The sequence below is a fragment of the Bison bison genome, unplaced genomic scaffold, assembly GCF_000754665.1.
Source record: "Bison bison bison isolate TAMUID 2011002044 unplaced genomic scaffold, Bison_UMD1.0 scf7180017864239, whole genome shotgun sequence".
In the NCBI taxonomy this organism is placed as follows: Eukaryota; Metazoa; Chordata; class Mammalia; order Artiodactyla; family Bovidae; genus Bison; species Bison bison.
Window position 1 is genome coordinate 7300166 of NW_011494811.1, and position 18712 is coordinate 7318877.

At 39.2% G+C, this 18712-nt stretch overlaps 1 protein-coding gene across 1 annotated transcript in view; it reads right to left on the reverse strand.

The window, feature by feature from the left end:
• The window catches only part of SYNE2 (spectrin repeat containing, nuclear envelope 2), a 281350-nt gene that overhangs the window by 86250 nt on the left and 176388 nt on the right, over positions 1-18712 (reverse strand). The window contains 13 exon segments of the mRNA XM_010846800.1: positions 4697-4870; positions 6203-6403; positions 6779-6898; positions 7697-7798; positions 9009-9218; positions 9344-9496; positions 10901-11032; positions 12488-12607; positions 12609-12630; positions 12783-12904; positions 13445-13573; positions 14605-14787; positions 18321-18551. Coding sequence (XP_010845102.1) covers positions 4697-4870; positions 6203-6403; positions 6779-6898; positions 7697-7798; positions 9009-9218; positions 9344-9496; positions 10901-11032; positions 12488-12607; positions 12609-12630; positions 12783-12904; positions 13445-13573; positions 14605-14787; positions 18321-18551 — 1899 coding nt within the window.

The window sequence follows — 18712 nt, forward strand, 5'->3', positions numbered from 1 at the left end:
CATTGATTTATATTTCTGGTAGTATGATCTGCCAGTACCATACTGTCTTGATGACTGTGGCTTTGTAGGAGAGAATGAAGTCAGGCAGGTTGATTCCCCCAGTTCCATTCTTCTTTCTCAAGATTGCTAATCGAGGTTTTTTTGTATTTCCATACAAATTGTGAAATTATTTGATCTAGTTCTATGAAAAATATTGTTGGTAGCTTGATAGGGATTGTACTGAATCTCTAGATTGCTTTGGGTAGTACACTCATTTTCACTATATTGATCCCTCTGATCCATGAACATGGTATATTTCTCCATCTATTTGTGTCCTCTTTGATTTCTTTCACCAGTGTTTTATAGTTTTCTATATATAGGTCTTTTATTTCTTTAGGTATATATATTCCTAAGTATTTTACTCTTTTCATTGCAATGGTGAATGGAATTGTTTCCTTAATTTCTCTTTCTGTTTTCTCATTGTTAGTGTATAGGAATGCAAGGGATTTCTGTGTATTGATTTTATATCCTGCAACTTTACTATATTTATTAATTAGCTCTAGTAATTTTCTGGTGGAGTCTTTAGGGTTTTCTATGTAGAGGATCATGTCATCTGCAAACAGTGAGAGTTTTATTTCTTTTCCAATCTGGATTCCTTTTATTTCTTTTTCTGCTCTGATTGCTGTGGCCAATACTTCCAAAACTATGTTGAATAGTAATGGTGAGAGTGGGCACCCTTGTATTTTTCCTGACTTTAGGAGAAATGCTTTCAATTTTTCACCATTGAGGATAATGTTTGCTGTGGGTTTTTCATATATAGCTTTTATTATTTGAGGTATGTTCCTTCTATTCTTGCTTTCTGGAGGGTTTATCATAAATGGATGTTGAATTTTGTCAAAGGCTTTCTCTGCATCTATTGAGATAATCATATGGTTTTTATTTTTCAATTTGTTAATGTGGTGTATTACATTGATTGATTTGCGAATATTGACGAATCCTTGCATCACTGGGATAAAGCCCACTTGGTCATGATGTATGATCTTTTTAATATGTTGTTGGATTCTGTTTGCTAGAATTTTGTTAAGGATTTTTGCATCTATGTTCATCAGTGATATTGGCCTGTAGTTTTCTTTTTTTGTGTGTGGAATCTTTGTCAGGTTTTGGTATTAGGGTGATGGTGGCCTCATAGAATGAGTTTGGAAGTTTACCTTCCTCTGCAATTTTCTGGAAGAGTTTGAGTAGGATAGGTGTTAGCTCTTCCCTAAATTTTTGGTAGAATTCAGCTGTGAAGCCATCTGGTCCTGGGCTTTCGTTTGCTGGAAGATTTCTGATTATAGTTTCAATTTCTGTGCTTGTGATGGGTCTGTTAAGATTTTCCATTTCTTCATGGTTCAGTTTTGGAAAGTTGTACTTTTCTAAGAATTTGTCCATTTCTTCCAAGTTGTCCATTTTATTGGCATATAGTTGCTGACAGTAGTCTCTTATGATCCTTTGTATTTCTGTGTTGTCTGTTGTGATCTCTCCATTTTCATTTCTAATTTTGTTGATTTGATTTTTCTCCCTTTGTTTCTTGATGAGTCTGGCTAATGGTTTGTCAATTTTATTTAACTTCTTAAAGAACCAGCTTTTGGCTTTGTTGATTTTTGCTATGGTCTCTTTTATTTCTTTTGCATTTATTTCTGCCCTAATTTTTAAGATTTCTTTCCTTCTACTAACCCTGGGGTTCTTCATTTCTTCCTTTTCTAGTTGGTTTAGAGGTAGAGTTAGGTTATTTATTTGACTTTTTTCTTGTTTCTTGAGGTAAGCCTGTATTGCTATGAACCTTCCCCTTAGTACTGCTTTTACAGTGTCCCATAGGTTTTGGGTTGTTGTGTTTTCATTTTCATTTGTTTCTATGCATATTTTGATTTCCTTTTTGATTTCTTCTGTGATTTGTTGGTTATTCAGCAGCATGTTGTTCAGCCTCCGTATGTTGGAATTTTTAATAGTTTTTCTCCAGTAATTGAGATCTAATCTTACTGCATTGTGGTCAGAAAAGATGCTTGGAATGATTTCAATTTTTTTTAATTTATCAAGGCTAGATTTATGGCCCAGGATGTGATCTATCCTGGAGAAGGTTCCATGAGCACTTGAGAAAAAGGTGAAATTCATTGTTTTGGGGTGAAATGTCCTACAGATATCAATTAGGTCCAACTGGTCGATTGTATCATTTAAAGTTTGTGTTTCCTTGTTAATTTTCTGTTTAGTTGATCTATCCATAGGTGTGAGTGGGGTATTAAAGTCTCCCACTATTATTGTATTATTATTAATTTCCCCTTTCATGCTTGTTAGCATTTGTCTTACATATTGCAGTGCTCCTATGTTGGGTGCATATGTATTTATAATTGTTATATGTTCTTCTTGGATTGATCCTTTGATCATTGTGTGTGTCCTTGTCTCTTTTCACAGCCTTTGTTTTAAAGTCTACTTTATCTAATATGAGTATTGCTACTCCTGCTTTCTTTTGGTCTCTATTTGTGTGGAATATCTTTTTCCAGCCCTTCACGTTCAGTCTGTATGTGTCCCTTGTTTTGAGGTGGGTCTCTTGTAGACAGCATATATAGGGGTCTTGTTTTTGTATCCATTCAGCCAGTCTTTGTCTTTTGGTTGGGGCATTCAACCCATTTACATTTACGGTAATTACTGGTAACTATGATCCTGTTGCCATTTACTTTATTGTTTGGGGTTCGAGTTTATACACCCTCTCTGTGTTTTCTGTCTAGAGAAGATACTTTAGCATTTGTTGGAGAGCTGGTTTTGTGGTGCTGAATTCTCTCAGCTTTTGCTTGTCTGTAAAGCTTTTGATTTCTCCTCATATTTGAATGAGATCCTTGTTGGGTACAGTAATCTGGGCTGTAGGTTATTTTCTTTCATCACTTTAAGTATGTCTTGCCATTCCCTTCTGGCCTGAAGAGTTTCTATTGAAAGATCAGCTGTTATCCTTATAGGAATGCCCTTGTGTGTTATTTGTTGTTTTCCCCTTGATGCTTTTAATATTTGTTCTTTGTTAATTTGATTAATATGTGTCTTGGGGTGTTTCACCTTGGGTATATTCTGTTTGGGACTCTCTGGGTTTCTTGGACTTGGGTGACTATTTCTTTCCCTATTTTAGGGAAGTTTTCAACTATTATCTCCTCAAGTATTTTCTCAGGGTCTTTTTGTCTTCTTCTTCTGGGACTCCTATGCTTTGAATGTTGGGGCGTTTAACACTGTCCCAGAGGTCTCTGAGGTTGTCCTCATTTCTTTCGATTCTTTTTTCTTTTTTCCTCTCTGTTTCATTTATTTCTACCATTCTATCTTCTACCTCACTAATCCTATCTTCTGCCTGTGTTATTCTACTGTTGGTTCCCTGCAGAGTGTTTTTGATCTCATTTATTGCATTATTCATTATATACTGACTCTTTTTTATTTCTTCTAGGTCCTTGTTAAACATTTCTTGCATCTTATTGATCTTTGTCTCCAGGCTATTTATCTGTGATTCCATTTTGTTTTCAAGATTTTGGATCATTTTCACTATCATTATTTGGAATTCTTTATCAGGTAGATTCCCTATTTCTTCCTCTTTGGTTTGGTTTGGTGGGTATTTATCCTGTTCCCTTACCTGCTGGGTATTTCTCTGCTTTTTCATCTTGTTTATATTGCTATGTTTGGGGTGGCCTTTCCATATTCTGGCAGTTTGTGGTTCCTCTTTATTGTGGAGTTTCCTTGCTGTGGGTGGGGTTGGACGTGTGGCTTGTCAAGGTTTCCTGGTTAGGGGACCTTGTGTTGGTGTTCTGGTGGGTTGAGCTGGGTTTCTTCTCTCTGGAGGGCACTGAAGTGTCCAATAATGAGTTTTGAGAGGTCAATGGGTTTGGTGTGACTTTGGCCAGCCTTGTATATTGAAGCTCAGGGCTATGTTCCTGTGTTGCTAGAGAATTTGCATGGTATGTCTTTCTCTGGAGCTTGTTGGCCCTTGGGTGGTGCTTGGTTTCAGTGTAGGTATGGAGGCATTTGATGAGCTCCTATCGATTAATGTCCCCTGGAGTCAGGAGTTCTCTGGTGTTCTGAGGATTTGGACTTAAGCCTCCTGCCTCTGGTTTTCAGTCATATTCTTACAGTAGCCTCAAGACTTCTCCAACTCCTTTTGAAGACAATGGGCTGCCTTTCTCGGTGCCTGATGTCCTCTGCCAGCATTCAGAAGTTGTTTTGTGGAATTTGCTCAGTGTTCAAATGTTCTTTCGATGAATTTGTGGGGGAGAAAGTGGTCTCCCTGTCCTATTCCTCCTCCATCTTAGGACCGCCTCCCTTTTTTCTTTGAATCAGGACAGAACTGGCATAAATCTACTTAGCAACAGAACATCTGGGCTTATCCTCTTTGGGATGCACAGTTTCAGAACCCCTGATGTTTCATGAAACGATCTCATTCAAGACCTCAAAATGCTTCCCATTTTGTTTATTTGTACACAGCCCTTGAAGGCAGAAAGATGCTGTGTCATCCCTAACTGACGTATAGGAAATTTCAGCTAATATTTCACTGGGGGAGCAGCAGTAGGAGCTGGAACAGGATCCACGTTCCTCATTGCTGGTTCTCACTTAACTACTGCTTAATAATAACCAGATACTTATTTTCAAACCTAGAGGTGGTGGTTGAAAATCCAGAATTCCTGGCTTAAGTACAAAATGTATGAAAGCCACATACCTGCAGTAAACTCTGTAGCTTTATTCCATATTGACGTGACTTTTCTTCTAGCAATTTAACTTCTTTGACTTGTTCTGCCCCAAATGTTTCTTTCTTTTGCATTAAAGAAGGAAGCATTTTATTGGAATATGTTTGGATCAAGAGCATGTCAGCAACAAGCTTCTGGAAAAAAAGCTGTGAAATGAGATGTTGACATTTATTTATTTTTATGCTGTGAAAAGCCTTAAAATTCAAGTTTTTTCAACATGTTATACTGTCATATTTACTTTCTACTCTGAAATCCCAGGACAGCCATGTAGAGTCAAATTCATGAGAAAACAAACCAAATATTGCCTATGTATCCATGGTCATCAAATACTAATGGAATTTTAACAAATCACAATGAAAAATTATCCCTGGTAATATTTTTTTCAAAACTATCAATATTAAAGGGCCAATATTATTAATTAGGCAATTAAAATTTCCAGTATATCGGAAATTCCAGGTTTTAAGAACCTTATTTTTTTTAAATTTTTTACCAAAATGTAGATGCTGATTTGGCTGATTGGTTTCAAGACAATAAATTGGATAGATAGACGTGTGAGCCTCAAAAATTCACATCACATATTCAATTGCCAGGGGTTTCTAAACTTTGGTTCTAACGTCTACTCAATACAATGGTTAAATAAAGGAAATTTCTTGATGGGGGTCTATTGGGATTCTGGTTGGTCAAAGCTCCTACAACAGCACTTTAAGACCTTTAAAGAGAAAGGCTTTCCTTCACATGGTTCACCATTTATAGTCAGCTGCCCCCTTAATTATTTTGAGGGGCCTCTTATTAGATGAATCTCTTTTCTTATTCCCTGAAAAGGATACATAAAAGGGTCTACCATAAGCTTTGAGACATTTTTATATCAGTTAATATATTTTCTCCTCTTCCCCTCCATTCTTTATACAATATTTACCTTTGAATTTTTCTTAACGTCTACTTATCAAAAACCTGGACTTCAGCTTGTTGGAGGCAGGGACTATATCTTACACATTTATTATCAGCATTTAAATTACTACATATCTCTTGTTGGTTATCATGAAGTGTTATTTAATGAAATTAATGGAAAGCAAAAGGGTTTACTGTAGCATTACACTACATATACATTTGTAATTTATTTCTTTATTTATTTTGATTTTAGTTCTCAGTAAGGCCTTTCCTAACCTCCTGAATTCAACTCCCTCTATTAAATGCTCTTAAAGTATGTATCCCAATTTCAATTTTAAATTTGTTTGAATTGCTCCTTGACAAAAATGTCTTCTCAATCAACTAAAAGCTCCATAAATCTTAAGAATTGTGTCTGTTTTCACTCACAATTATATTCTTAGAGTTTAGCAGACTTCCTGGTACATGGTGTAATAGATGTTTGTTTAAAGAATAAAGGAATGATGTATATTTCACCAGGAAAGACATGTATGCTCTGTTCATACTCAGAATAACTTAGTCTATGAAAAGGTGATCTGACCCATGTGTCTTACCTTGTGATTTTGTATTTGAGCCTGTAGGGCAACTTTACTTTTGGCTTGCTGTAAGTGGTCATGAGCAAGCTTTTCCTTCCCGATATTCACCAGTTCCACCATGCCTTGCAACAAAGCGTCTTGCTGGCTCTCAGTGATGCAAGGGCAGCTGAGTTCTGTGTACCTGGCTCTCAAGAGTCCCCACATACTGTCAAGGACATCCTGAAAAGAAAGAACAGGTGTGCACAAACATTTCCACCCAACCATGAAAATAACCCAAATAAAGAGCATATCTAAATTTCCATGGAGAGCTTCCCAGGTGGCTCAGTGGTAAAGATTCCACCTGCCAATGCTGGAGATGTGGGCCCTGGGTCAGGAAGATCCCCTGGAGAAGAGAATGGCAAGCCACTCATATTCTTGCCTGGGAAACCCCTTGGACAGAAGAGACTGGGGGGCCACAGTCCATGGGGTCACAAAGAGTTGGACAAGACTGAGTGACTGAGCACACAGTGCACAAATTTCCTTGCTAGAAGAAAAATGCCTAACTTTTTATAATCATAGTAATTTATGGATTGAATATGTTCTGCTCAGACGTACCTCTAATTTGTAAACCTCCTGGAGGAGAACATAAGGTAAATGAAGCCTCTCTCCTTCATCTCTTAGTTTTGCCACTCGGCTCTCAGAGTTCTGCAGCTCCACTGTATATGCATCCACTTTCTAAAGAGAGAGACAACACAAAAAAATAAAACTGTTTAGTAAGTCAGGAGTATACATAGTCACTTAAAAAGAATTAAACAATATAGAAAAGAACGAAAAATGAAAGTGCCACTTCTCCTCCATCCTCTCCAGTTCTCCCCAAAGATCCACAGTTGACGGTCTGTTTCTAATGTATTCAAAGCATGTACTGAGAAGAGGGATACATTCCTATCCTGAAATGCACTGGCTTGCACATGTCATTGGATTCTACAGTTTGCATGCTTTACTTATCAGCTTCTCAGCATCTAGTCACAGCAGTACAAACTAATCTAGAGCCTTTTAAACAGACACAGTAAGGCTGCTCACTGCTTTAGTAACAGTTGGTTCAAAATGGACTTTTGGGCTATTTAGAGTCTTTTAATTCAAGCAGTTCTGTCAGGTCCCTCCTTGAATATTCACACACATATTTATCTTTATGCACTTGTCTTATTTATTTAGGATAAGTACAAACCCAGAATGTAGAACCATGGCCTGAACACATTAGGTCAATTCACACTTGCTGTATAAGTGAATGGAGCTGCTGGATGAAGAGCATTTAGATTTACAATTCTGATATGTAGCCAAATGACCTCTAGATGGAGGAGTAGTCAGCACCCCTCCCAAGAGGATGAGGGTCTCATTTCTCAACAACCTTCCCAACACTGCACAGACTTGTGTTTTAGGGAGTGATTCACAAGCACAGGAGACTTATGGAGTCTTTTATGCAGGAGACTCTCTGGTTCAAGGTTAAGTCAGTTTGAACGATTTTCACTTGATTACCTGAAGCTGTTCATCAATAGTCTGGCCACTAATTTCATTCAAAGATTGTTGCAAAGATGTCTTATTCTTAACAAGTTGATCATATAATCGTTTTATTTCATTCTGTATAAAAAGAGAAATGTAGGAAACAGTGAGACTCTCATTTAGAGCTTTGGAACATTTTAAAAAATTTAGCTGTCCTTTAGTTTCTGAGCTACAGAAATTTCAAACATATGTCAAAATAGGGGAACCCCTGCATTATCATCATCCATCAGCCTTAACAATTACTGATGACTTGTAGCTGGTCGTCACTCTTCTGCCCCCTCCCCTGAGCTTTCTTGACTACACCTGACTTCCCTTCCCTCAGATTATTTTGAAGCAAGTCCAAGATATCATATTATTTTATTAGTATATATTTCACTATGTATCTCTAAATGACAAAGATTCCTCCCTTTAAAAATATCACAAATCAATAATAATTCCTTAGCATTATTAACTACCCAGGCAAGGTTCACGTTCCCCTAATTGCCTATACTTTCTCCTTTTGGTGTGCTTGAATTGGGATCTAAATGGGGTCCAATAGGTGCAGTGAATTCATGTATCTTAAATCCCTCATAATCTGCTGGCCCCCTGCCCATCTCTCTTTTTTGTTTCTGGGATTTTTTTGTGGGGGGCGGGGCGGGGAGGGAGGCAGTAGTAGGAAAAAAATGGGCTACCTATTCTGTACAGCTTGCCACTGCCTGTATATGGCTGACTGCACTCCCTTAGCACCACTTACCATTTTCTTCTCTTGTGTCTATATGACTTGGATTCTAGAGACTTGATCAGATTCAGGTTTGATTTTACAGGGAAGACTCCTTCCTAAGTGGTGGTGTGTTTCATTTCCTTTTCATTAGACAATTTCTAACAGCTTCCTAACTAGTCCAGGGCTGCCTCAAGTCTCTGCTCCAATCCTCATTAGACAATTGCCAGCTGGATCTACCAGAAACGTACACAGACTGTAATACCTTTGTTCAAAAACTTTAATAGCTCCTCCTTACCTGGGAATCCTCCCAGGTGACACTTCTAGTGGTTGAATGTCATACAGGAAAGAAGCATTACTTTAGCTAGACCTAACAAATTCATACCTGAGATTTTGGAAAGGACCTCACTTTCAAATGGTCTCCAGCCATGAGCGGCTGAACTAACTTAAAGACCTTCATAGAAAGAGTCTGACTGCTTTCCTTAGCAATTTCCATTCGTGAATGCCTCTGGGTAGAGGAGTGAATGAAGACTGGAGGTCCGTTCTGTCACCTACCACTATGCCAAAGCAGCCCAGTGCCCAGACTTGTACCTGATAACTGCGGGTGTAGTCGAGGCCAGCTTTCAGAGCCTTGCTTCTAGAGGCAGCTGTAGCCTGGGTGTGCTCCAGGTAGACTTGGAGGTTATCAAAACAGTCAAGGAACTGGCTGGCGTTCTTGCCAGGCCAAGTCATGGCTTTTGAAAGGTCATTCTTCTTGTCACTCATAGCTAAGTAAAGTTTTTTCAACTCAAGAGCCAATGTCTGCAAAGTGGAGTAGAAGAAAGACACCGTGAACAAGTTCTGACCTTAGGAGAGGTTTCAGTTCTGGCTAACCGGTGGGCTGCCTGCATAACAGCCAACACACGTGCTTGATGGGTGCTCCCTACCTCGTAGTGCACCTGCTGGGTACCCACATCCCCTCTGAAGAGCCCAGGTGTCTGCAGCATGTCCTCCACACTGCTCAGGCACTGAATGAGGGTCTGAAACAGTTCAAATAATTTCTTATCCAGATTCGTGTACGCTTCTTCTGACATGTTTTCCTGAATCAAGAGAAGAAAAGGAAAAACAGAAATCACTAAGATTCCTTGCCTTCCTAAGCCTATATTTTCCCTGGTTTCCATTATAGTTTACCATTCATGTTATGTTTATTAGTCATTTCAAATACTTTGTGAACTAGGTAGCAGAATAAATAAATAAAATTAAGATGTTAATTCTGAGAGAAACAAGTTTAAGAAACTCAGTGTTAGGTATTGAGTTGACTACTGAATAGAATTAAAAGGTAAATCGAAAGATGGACTTCTTTAGTGGGGCTGTCCAGCTGGAAGTGTGAAAGTGAAAGTGTTAGTCACTCAGTCGTGTCCAGCTCTTTATTGACCCATGGACTGTAGCCCACCAGGCTCCTCTGTTCATGGAATTCTCCAGGCAACAACACTGGAGCGGGTTGCCATTTCCTTTTCCAGGGGATCTTCCTGACCCAGGGATCGAACCCGGGTCTCCTGCATTGCAGGCAGATTCTTTACTGTCAGAGCCACCAGGGAAGTGTGGTTCCAGATAAACCGTACTGCCCTTCTTCCCACTGTTCTCTGTCCCCCATATTTTAATGTAAGGAGAAAGTGGGTTAATGACAACAAGGATGGCCTGAAGAAAGAAGTCAAGAAACTTGAAGGGATTCATTAGAAAGAGGAACAGCATCTTAAAGACAGGGATGGTACAGTATAGTGACTATAAGTAAATTAGGAGCCTGCCAAACCTATTAGTCACCCAATGTGGGCTGTTTCCTACTGTTTCCTTTGATGGATACCTAAGCTACCCAGCACAACATCTCAGTGTTAAGCCTACTCAAGGTTGGCAACCCTGCTGCTACTTCTTCCCTCCACCTCTCCTCAGCCTTGAGACCCCAGTGCCCCACTGCAGACAGTATTAATAGATCATGATCCTTGTTTCTGCCAATCCTAGACTCAGGTTTCGAAGCCTGTATACGTGGTATTCTACGTAGCCACTACCAAATTTACCAGAGTCAGTAACAGAGATAAATTCTATTTGCAATTCTAGGACTCCTTCAATTGTACATCTTATTATTTGTTTGGTAAGGAAAATAATGGGCTTCCCAGCTGGCTCAGTGGTAAAGAATTTGCCCGCCAATGCTGGAGATGCAGGAGATGCAGGTTCGAACTCTAGGTCGGAAAGATTCCCTGGAGGAGGAAATGGCAACCCACTAGAATATTCTTGTCTGAGAAAGCCCATGAATAGAGGAGCCTGATGGGCTACAGTCCATGAGGTTGCAAAAGAGTTCGACATAACCTAGTGACTGGGCACACTCCTTGGATGCTGGCTCTGAGGGTAAGTTGAAGAATCCACAAAGAAAATTATGGTATTTTACAGTATCACATTTCCCTTTATTTTTGGTATTGCAATGAGGAAAATATATAATAGGCAGCTGCTACCTGTGCCTGAAGATTATTTGCTTCTTGACGCAGGTCTTCAAGCTGGGTGGTGTAAGTTTTCAGTTCTTCGGTTGTTGGGTATCTAAAGTTATACACAGTCACACTGGGTAGAATACTCATATTTGTGGTAACCTACATTTGAAAAAAGGAAATACTATTATGAAAAGTTTGAGATCCTATTAATGTAAAACATCAAAACTGCTTTAACAAGCTATCTTCTGAGTTTATCTTCTTGGTAAGTATTTTTGTCTATCTAGTTATTTAAAAAAAAAATGATCTAGTTAAAATTTAAATATTTTGGACAGCTTTGAAAAGTCATGACAGGCTTTACTTAGACACTTGAGGGTCCATTTAGATTAAGAAAAAAAAAAACAAGGGAAAAGAAACTATAATTTGAAAAATAGAGTAAAACCACTCATTTTTCAATCTGTGGCCATGCTACTGGACTTCCATGGTTAGCTCTTTCTTTCCCTGTTTACTGGCATACTCCTGGCACACAGCCAACTCTTAAATAGTATACAGTAACCTCCGGGGGCAGATCTGCATCTTGATTTGTTACTGAAAAGCCAAATTAGTACTGAAAATGAGCTGTGACTTCAGAAGGGGGGATGACTCAGAGTTAATTTCTTTGCCAAATTGGAAAACTAACATATAAAGGAACAGGATGGGGTGGTAGATGGACTCTGCTGGGGTGGGAGGGTGGAGAAAGAGGGAGGTTATTCTATTCTGGAAAAAGAACAACATACATGTTATAGCGTGTATGACAAGGAGAAACCAAGACTAAAGTCCTCCCAATGAATTCAATTCAACTTTAATTGGTCAAATAAGGTTCTTCACAGAATAGAAGAGAACTGAAAAAGTTCCCACCAGACTGGGGAATTGGGAAACCACTGGTAACCACTGCCTGGGTAGTTTGAGTGCAAAACTGAAGGCACAAGCTTGACTGCTGGGAGCAACGGTGCTATTCTGCTCATGGGCTCTGTTTAGAGAGACACGCATCAGTAGCTGGCACGGTATGACAAAGATCATAATGGCAAAGATCAGGTATGCTAAGGTGTGTTGGTGAGAATACCTATAGACGGGTACCATTGGCATAGGGACCAGCACACTGCAGATTTCAAGTAATCTTTTTATGAATGAATGACACTCATATAGCACTGTATAATTTTAAAGTGTTTTCTTTAAAATATATATTATTCATTCCTTTATTCATTCAATATATAGTAACCAAGATGTTATGATGTTCTAGTTTCTGCTCCAGGTACTCAAATGTGAACCAGGCAGACACAATCGTTCTTCTCATGCTGTCTAATGGGGAATACAGACAAATAAGCGGGTGTATAGTTTAGTAACAGCTATGAGTGGGGAAGCCCACGGTGCTACAGAAGCAAAAAGGGAAGTGCAGATTTCCAGGAAGATGAAAAGAGGATAGCCAAGTATGAAAATCTATCTGGCATTTTTGCTTTCTAAAAATAAATAAATCGCTTTCTGGAAATAATGCAGAACACACATGTGTGTTTAATGAATGCTTATTGGCTTTTCAAAGGTAAACATGTTTATTTACACTACGTGTACATATACACTGACCTGGGGCTGTACAAGCTGAGAGAGAGGGAGCCTTATTTTTGATGAGAGTTCATGGTGTAAATATTGCCACTTATCTCCACTTTGGCCCTGGGTTGACAAGATCAAGTCTGGAGCATCATTTTTGGGGGCTAGATGTTTTACTGCTTTTAAAGGAAAACAAAAGGTAAAAAGAATGATCAATGTACAAAAATTATGTTACATCCAGACAGAGTTTTATAAGTGATATTAAAAGAAACACTCTTAATTCTCCCAACTACAAAACTACTGAATGTCCAATTCTTTAAAAATATTTTACCTTGCAGATGATGTCTGAGTTGTATCTTTATCATGCTGGCAATACTGGGGCCATGTTTTGTTAGCATTAAATTCTATGAATTTGATTAAATCTTTCTGTTCCATTGGTTTTAACTCCAAAACCTATAATTGAATAAGATTCAAATGGTCCAATTAATCAAGGTTTTCATTTAGTACACAAGGATTTCTTCTGTTGAGATCATCAGATTTGAAACCACTTCCTAAATCATTATTTACTATCTCTTGTTCTTGTTAATATTTATTTTTCAAAAACTTATTTAAAATATTTAGACAATGACCAAGCATTTTTTTACATAATACTACACACAAGGAAAATCACCAAAAAAATACAAACACATTTTGAAACAGGGAAAGAAGTGTTGCAGTTGCAGAGGTATATCCCTGCTTGGTTTAAGATGCATGTTAACAAAGCAGCCAAGTTCAAGTATCCCCAGTGGTAGCAGATGAAAGCAAAGTAGATAGTGCAGCAAATGCTCAAAACTCAAAACTGCTGTACACACAGGAACACCTACACATCACACTTTCTATTCAGTCATGTAAGAAAGCACTCCAGTGGCCTTTGGGTATTTATTACAGCTCAGTGGGAAATTCCATATAGAAAACTTTATTCTTGTCCTTATAACTATTGGGGGCTGAAAATACCTGTTGCTGCTGGAAATCTTTTTGTCTACTGAATTGTGGCCTTTCGGTAACAACAGATTCAAATTCAGAAAGGTTATCTGGTTGGAGAACTTTCTGACGCTCTGAAGATTTCTTTAGTGTGGTAGAATGCTGCAAAACATTTTATGATGGCAGACTATTTAAAATGGTGATCCATTTCAATTCTAATAATGTAACTACACAATGGAAAAGTTATATATGAAGTAAATGACTGTATTTTGTTAATTACAATGATTACACACTACAATTTAATGTACTTATTTCATAACTACTTCAAAAACCACTACATTTAATGAAGTGGTCATTTTATCATTTCCTCAATTTAATTCATCCAATGAATTACTAAAAGCCAGAAAATCTATTGCCCTTTTTTCTTGAGAACAAAGTGAAATAAATATCAAAAACAGACATAGTATTAAGCTTATGAACTCAAATTTCCCCTATGTCCAAAACATAAGTATATTTTTTAAGAGAGAGAACATATTAGGATAAAAGGGGTTCCATACAGCCTGTATATCTGCAGCCAATCTTACTTCTGTAAATAGAAGTCCTTTAAGTAGAAACCACCATCTCATTAAGAATGGCTGTGAATTTTACATAGTAAGATTCTACTCATAGGATGCACATTTGCACTTATATACACAGAATGCTTTTAAAAGTCATAAGCATACTTTAACTATATGATACTTGGATCAGTATATATAAATATTTGTAAATGGAAAACAAAAGTACCTGTGAAACAGGTTTTTGTGTTTCTGATGTTAAATTTTAAGCATGTCTATAAAGGCTTCATTTTTCTAGTCAACCATGATTACACAGTTCCTTTCAAATACGAAGTTCCTTTAAAATTTATGATGAAAGGTTGCACAGATCTCATTACCAGCAAGAACAACAACCAACCCAGTCAAACCAAACCTAATCAAAGCAACACAATCACTAACAACAACCTAGATGAGCAAACTACACAGCAAAATGAAACCAATGACAAAAGCCAGGGTACCCACCCCTTAAAGCTTTAAGAGGCACAATTCTTTTTCACTTACTGTAATTCCTCTGTAGTTGTTTCTTTACCTGCACCCAGAGCTCCTTCCTGATACATATGCCTGTATTTACATACATGTCTACACATAGTCATATTTTACCTGGTCCTCACTGTATTTCTCCTGAAGCATCATTTGGACTTTTTCCAAATTGCATTTCACAGTTTTCAGTTTCAAGGAAAGTGCTTCAGCCTCCTGTTGAGTGGCTCCACTGTCTCCCAGGCCCTGATCTTTGCAATTCTCTAACAGAGAGGCCACCTTCTGCTCAATCTCTGTTAGCATAGCCTAGAAAGTAAAATCATTTCATTAATCACAGTTTTGGTCTCAAACACACATTACACTCTAAAATAAGTTAGATTCACTGTCTCTACACCTAAGTGTATTTAAGAAGTTCCAGAAACACAGGTTGATAGGGACCTTGTCGGGGGAGAAAAAAAACAACTTCCACATAATTCTGATGTTTTTCAGTAGGGGTTCAGCCAAACCAACTCCAAATTGGGTGTGAATAAATAAACTAAATTGGTTGTATCACAATCTAAAACAAGTGATGCTATATTCCCCTTAGAACACAGAGCTGAACACATCCAGTACAGCACAGTGGTTAGGACCACAGACACTAGAACTAGAACTTCATAGCTGGGAAAATTTGGGCACTTTACGTTGCATGGGTGTACCTCTAGTTATCTGTAAAATGGGGATAATAACAGAACTTACCTCCGGGGTCACTTTGAGAAGCTAGAGTTAAATCCATATACTTTGGCCAGTGCTTGATATGTAGTCTGTGCCTACTATTATTACTTCCCACCTTATTCCTAAACTTTTTCTGTTGCAATCCAAGTGTTGAGTAGTAATTAAAAAAAATACTTCCACAGAACCCTTGGGAAATTCTTTCCTTTGCTCTTTTCTTGTCTTTCTAAAGCCAAATAAGCTCCCCAAATATCAGAAGACGATTACAGGAAGACATAACTTGGAACCTAAAACACTTAGTCATTGATACCACTGGTCAACTTACACCCATGTCTAAAAATAAGTCAGGAGGATGAAGTAAGTTTCCCAGTAAGACATCATCATTGTTTTCCTCCTCAAGAGATCAAGTTTGCTCTCTCCTTGAGCTATGGAGCCGCAAAAGTCATGCCAATTGGCTGGGCACACGAGTGTAGCAGCAGCAGAATGTAGAGTCAGACACATTCTAACACTGCGATTGCTTGTGCTAAAATCGTGGGTGCTAAGAACAAGTTCAATCCTTTGAGAGAAACTTAAAAACTTAAAACAGATTTTCAATAACATAGTTATAATTTCTCATCCGAGTAAACTACTTATATCCTCTGAATACAGACTCTTTTAAGCTTAAACAACATGTACTTATAAAGTGGCTGAAAACAAAGTGTACTATAATTTTGTGCTTTTTGTCCACTTAGCTATTTTATGTATACATTTTCATGGGTCTACATATATATGTTTCATGATATCTATTTTAATAGCTGCATATTAGTACTCTATGATTCTCTTCATCTCCTTATTGTTAAGCCTTTAAACTGTTTCTGGTGCTTCATTTTTATAATCAATGCAGCCATAAATATTCTTCTCCTTTTAGGGTTACTTTCAGAAGATAAATTTAAAGTAATGGGATTAATAGGTCAAAGAAGATAGACATTTTATCTGCTAACAGCTGACTGCCACAAATACTGAACCAATCAGGCAAACATTAGTGGATCTATTTCTCCAGAGTTTTCCCGGAAATATAATTTTTGTCAAGATAATGTAGGAACAAAACAGCTGTTTTGACTCATGCATCTTTAATAATCAAGGCTGAACACTTCTTCTCAATATTAAGTTACGGAATACAATTTTTTCTTGACTGATCTGTTTGCTCCTGTCCTTGCATATTTCCCCTCTGGGAACTTAATGTTTTTATAGAGCACTGTAAGGCTTTTTATGTTTCAGTGTTAAAGTCTATACGCCATGGTGTTATATAAATGAGCCAGAGTTGGCCCGTGTATATGGATCTATATGTTGTTTATTTCTTCACAGCAGAAATATTAGTTCATATTTCACCAGTGCCAGACTCAAAACTGGACCCCCCACATCTAGTCATGGTTAAGACAAACTCTGGAGCTCTAAAGACTCCAGCCTCTGCTTCCTTCAGATTCTCTGACATCATCTTGACACACCGCCCCTCTGGTTTCTCTAACCCCTAGGAGTTCCCTTGTCTCCTCCCCTTCTGGGTGGTGGCTCCACCCCCACTCCTTGCCAAAGCCTCTGGAAGATCTGGCATGAGACTTCCCAGTCCCTCCAGACCCCACCTAAACGCTGCCCAAGTAATGCTCACTGCGCGCGACTGCCACCTTGTGGTCGTGTCTTTTCCTTGAGCAGCCCCCACATTTTTAAAATTCACAAGAGGCCCAAGGACCAGATTCCGGTAATGATCAAGGACTTGGCTGTGGGGTCTACTCAGTCAGCAGGACCATCAGTCGGCAGATGGCGCCTGAAAGGCCCTAAGTGGCCGGGTCTCAACACCTGGAATACCGAAGGTTCAGGTTAGAGGAACACTGCTCTGCGCCACTTACACTGTCTTCTCCAGACCCTCCTGCACGTTTTACCAGTCAGGCCACATGGTAGTGCCTGTATCTGAATGAATCCAACCCTCGGGAGCTGACTTTTGGGGTGAGAGGTGCTGAGTTGCCTGAGGAAGGAAGTCAGCTTGCCTGGCTGGGTCCTACGTAGTAAGAGTGTGGGTCTGAATGGAAAGGGGAGGAGCGCCGGCCTCGGGCCAAGGTGGGTCGTATGCCCAGCCCCACATAGTGGGTGGAGCTCCCTGTGGACAGGCCAGTGGTTTGAGGCACTCTGAGAGGAAGTCCTTGTCTCTGGACACCACTGCGAATGAGCCAATCAGGTGGAGATGTCAGGCCAAGGTGGGTGTAAGTGCCTTGGAGGGAGGTGTCTTGGCTGAGCTCTTGAGGACACTCAGTTTTGCTCTAGCAATGTCAGTCTCGCCCCTCCCTGGAGGGATCCAGAGATCCCAACCTTTGGGCTGTGCCAGCAAAGCTTCCTCAAAATGACTCCAGGCAAGGAAGTTTACATTCCTGCCCCTCCCTAGCCAAGGGTGCGTGTGTTCAGTCCTGTCTGACTCTCTGTGACACTGTGTCCTATAGCCAACCAGGCTTCTCTGTCCATGGAATTTTCCAGGCAAGAATACTGGAGTGGGTTGCCATTTCCGCCTGCAGAGGATCCTCCCAACCCAGGGATCAAACCCACGATCCCGCGTCTCCTGCAATGGCAGGTGGGTTCTTCACTGCTAGCGCCACCAAGCCAGCAAGAGAAGGAGCATTCATAGTAAAATGACAGCAAAGCCCTTTTCTGCTGTATCTGTAACCCTGCCAATCAGGATATTCAGTTTCATTTCTGATGAATGAAAATTTAAAAAACTGAATATTATGAATAAAACTAGTATCTGCTGAGCACTTTATATATACTTTATACTCCAGACACTGATTTAGATACTTTATCTCATTTAATCCTAACAAAGTCTTAGGAGTTGACCTATCTGAGGAAAATGAAGTGAGAGGTAACTCCCTCCAGTTCATAGTTAATGTGACCAGATCTAAACTCTAGATTCTGAGATCTTCTCCACTACTGTCTCCCCAGATACTCTGCTTACATAAATTATTTCAAAGAATTATCCTGAGAACAAAAAGTTGAGGCCAAAATAAACATAGGTGTCAGAGCAACAGGAAGAATCAGACTGTTGCTTTCAGAGAAATTCATCTTCTCGTAACTGCTGAAGAGACAGGCCATGAACTCAGACCCAGCAGCCTTACCTGGCACCCTACCAACTGCTGTTCCACCACCTGTTGCATGTCCGCGTCTAATGTTTCTGGCTCAAATGCCACGTTGGCTTGGTGCAGCCACAGCTCCAGCTCAGCCACCTGATTCTTGCAGACATGGAGGACTTCTGCAGGCTCGGGCCTCACTTTCTCCACCGTGGCCTCAAAAGCTCCTTGCTTGTCCGAAAGGCCAGTAGCTGCAGCCTTGATGGGAGGTGTGGCACCCTATGAAAAAATCCAAGATAATCCGGCAGTGAAAAACTAGGAGTCCAAAATATTCAGATTTGGACTTGTAAAGACCTATAAACTTATAGCATTTCCCCCAGTTAAAAGAAAAACAAATATATAAGGGCAGAAGAAGTAAAAACAAAAAGAAACGAAGAAGG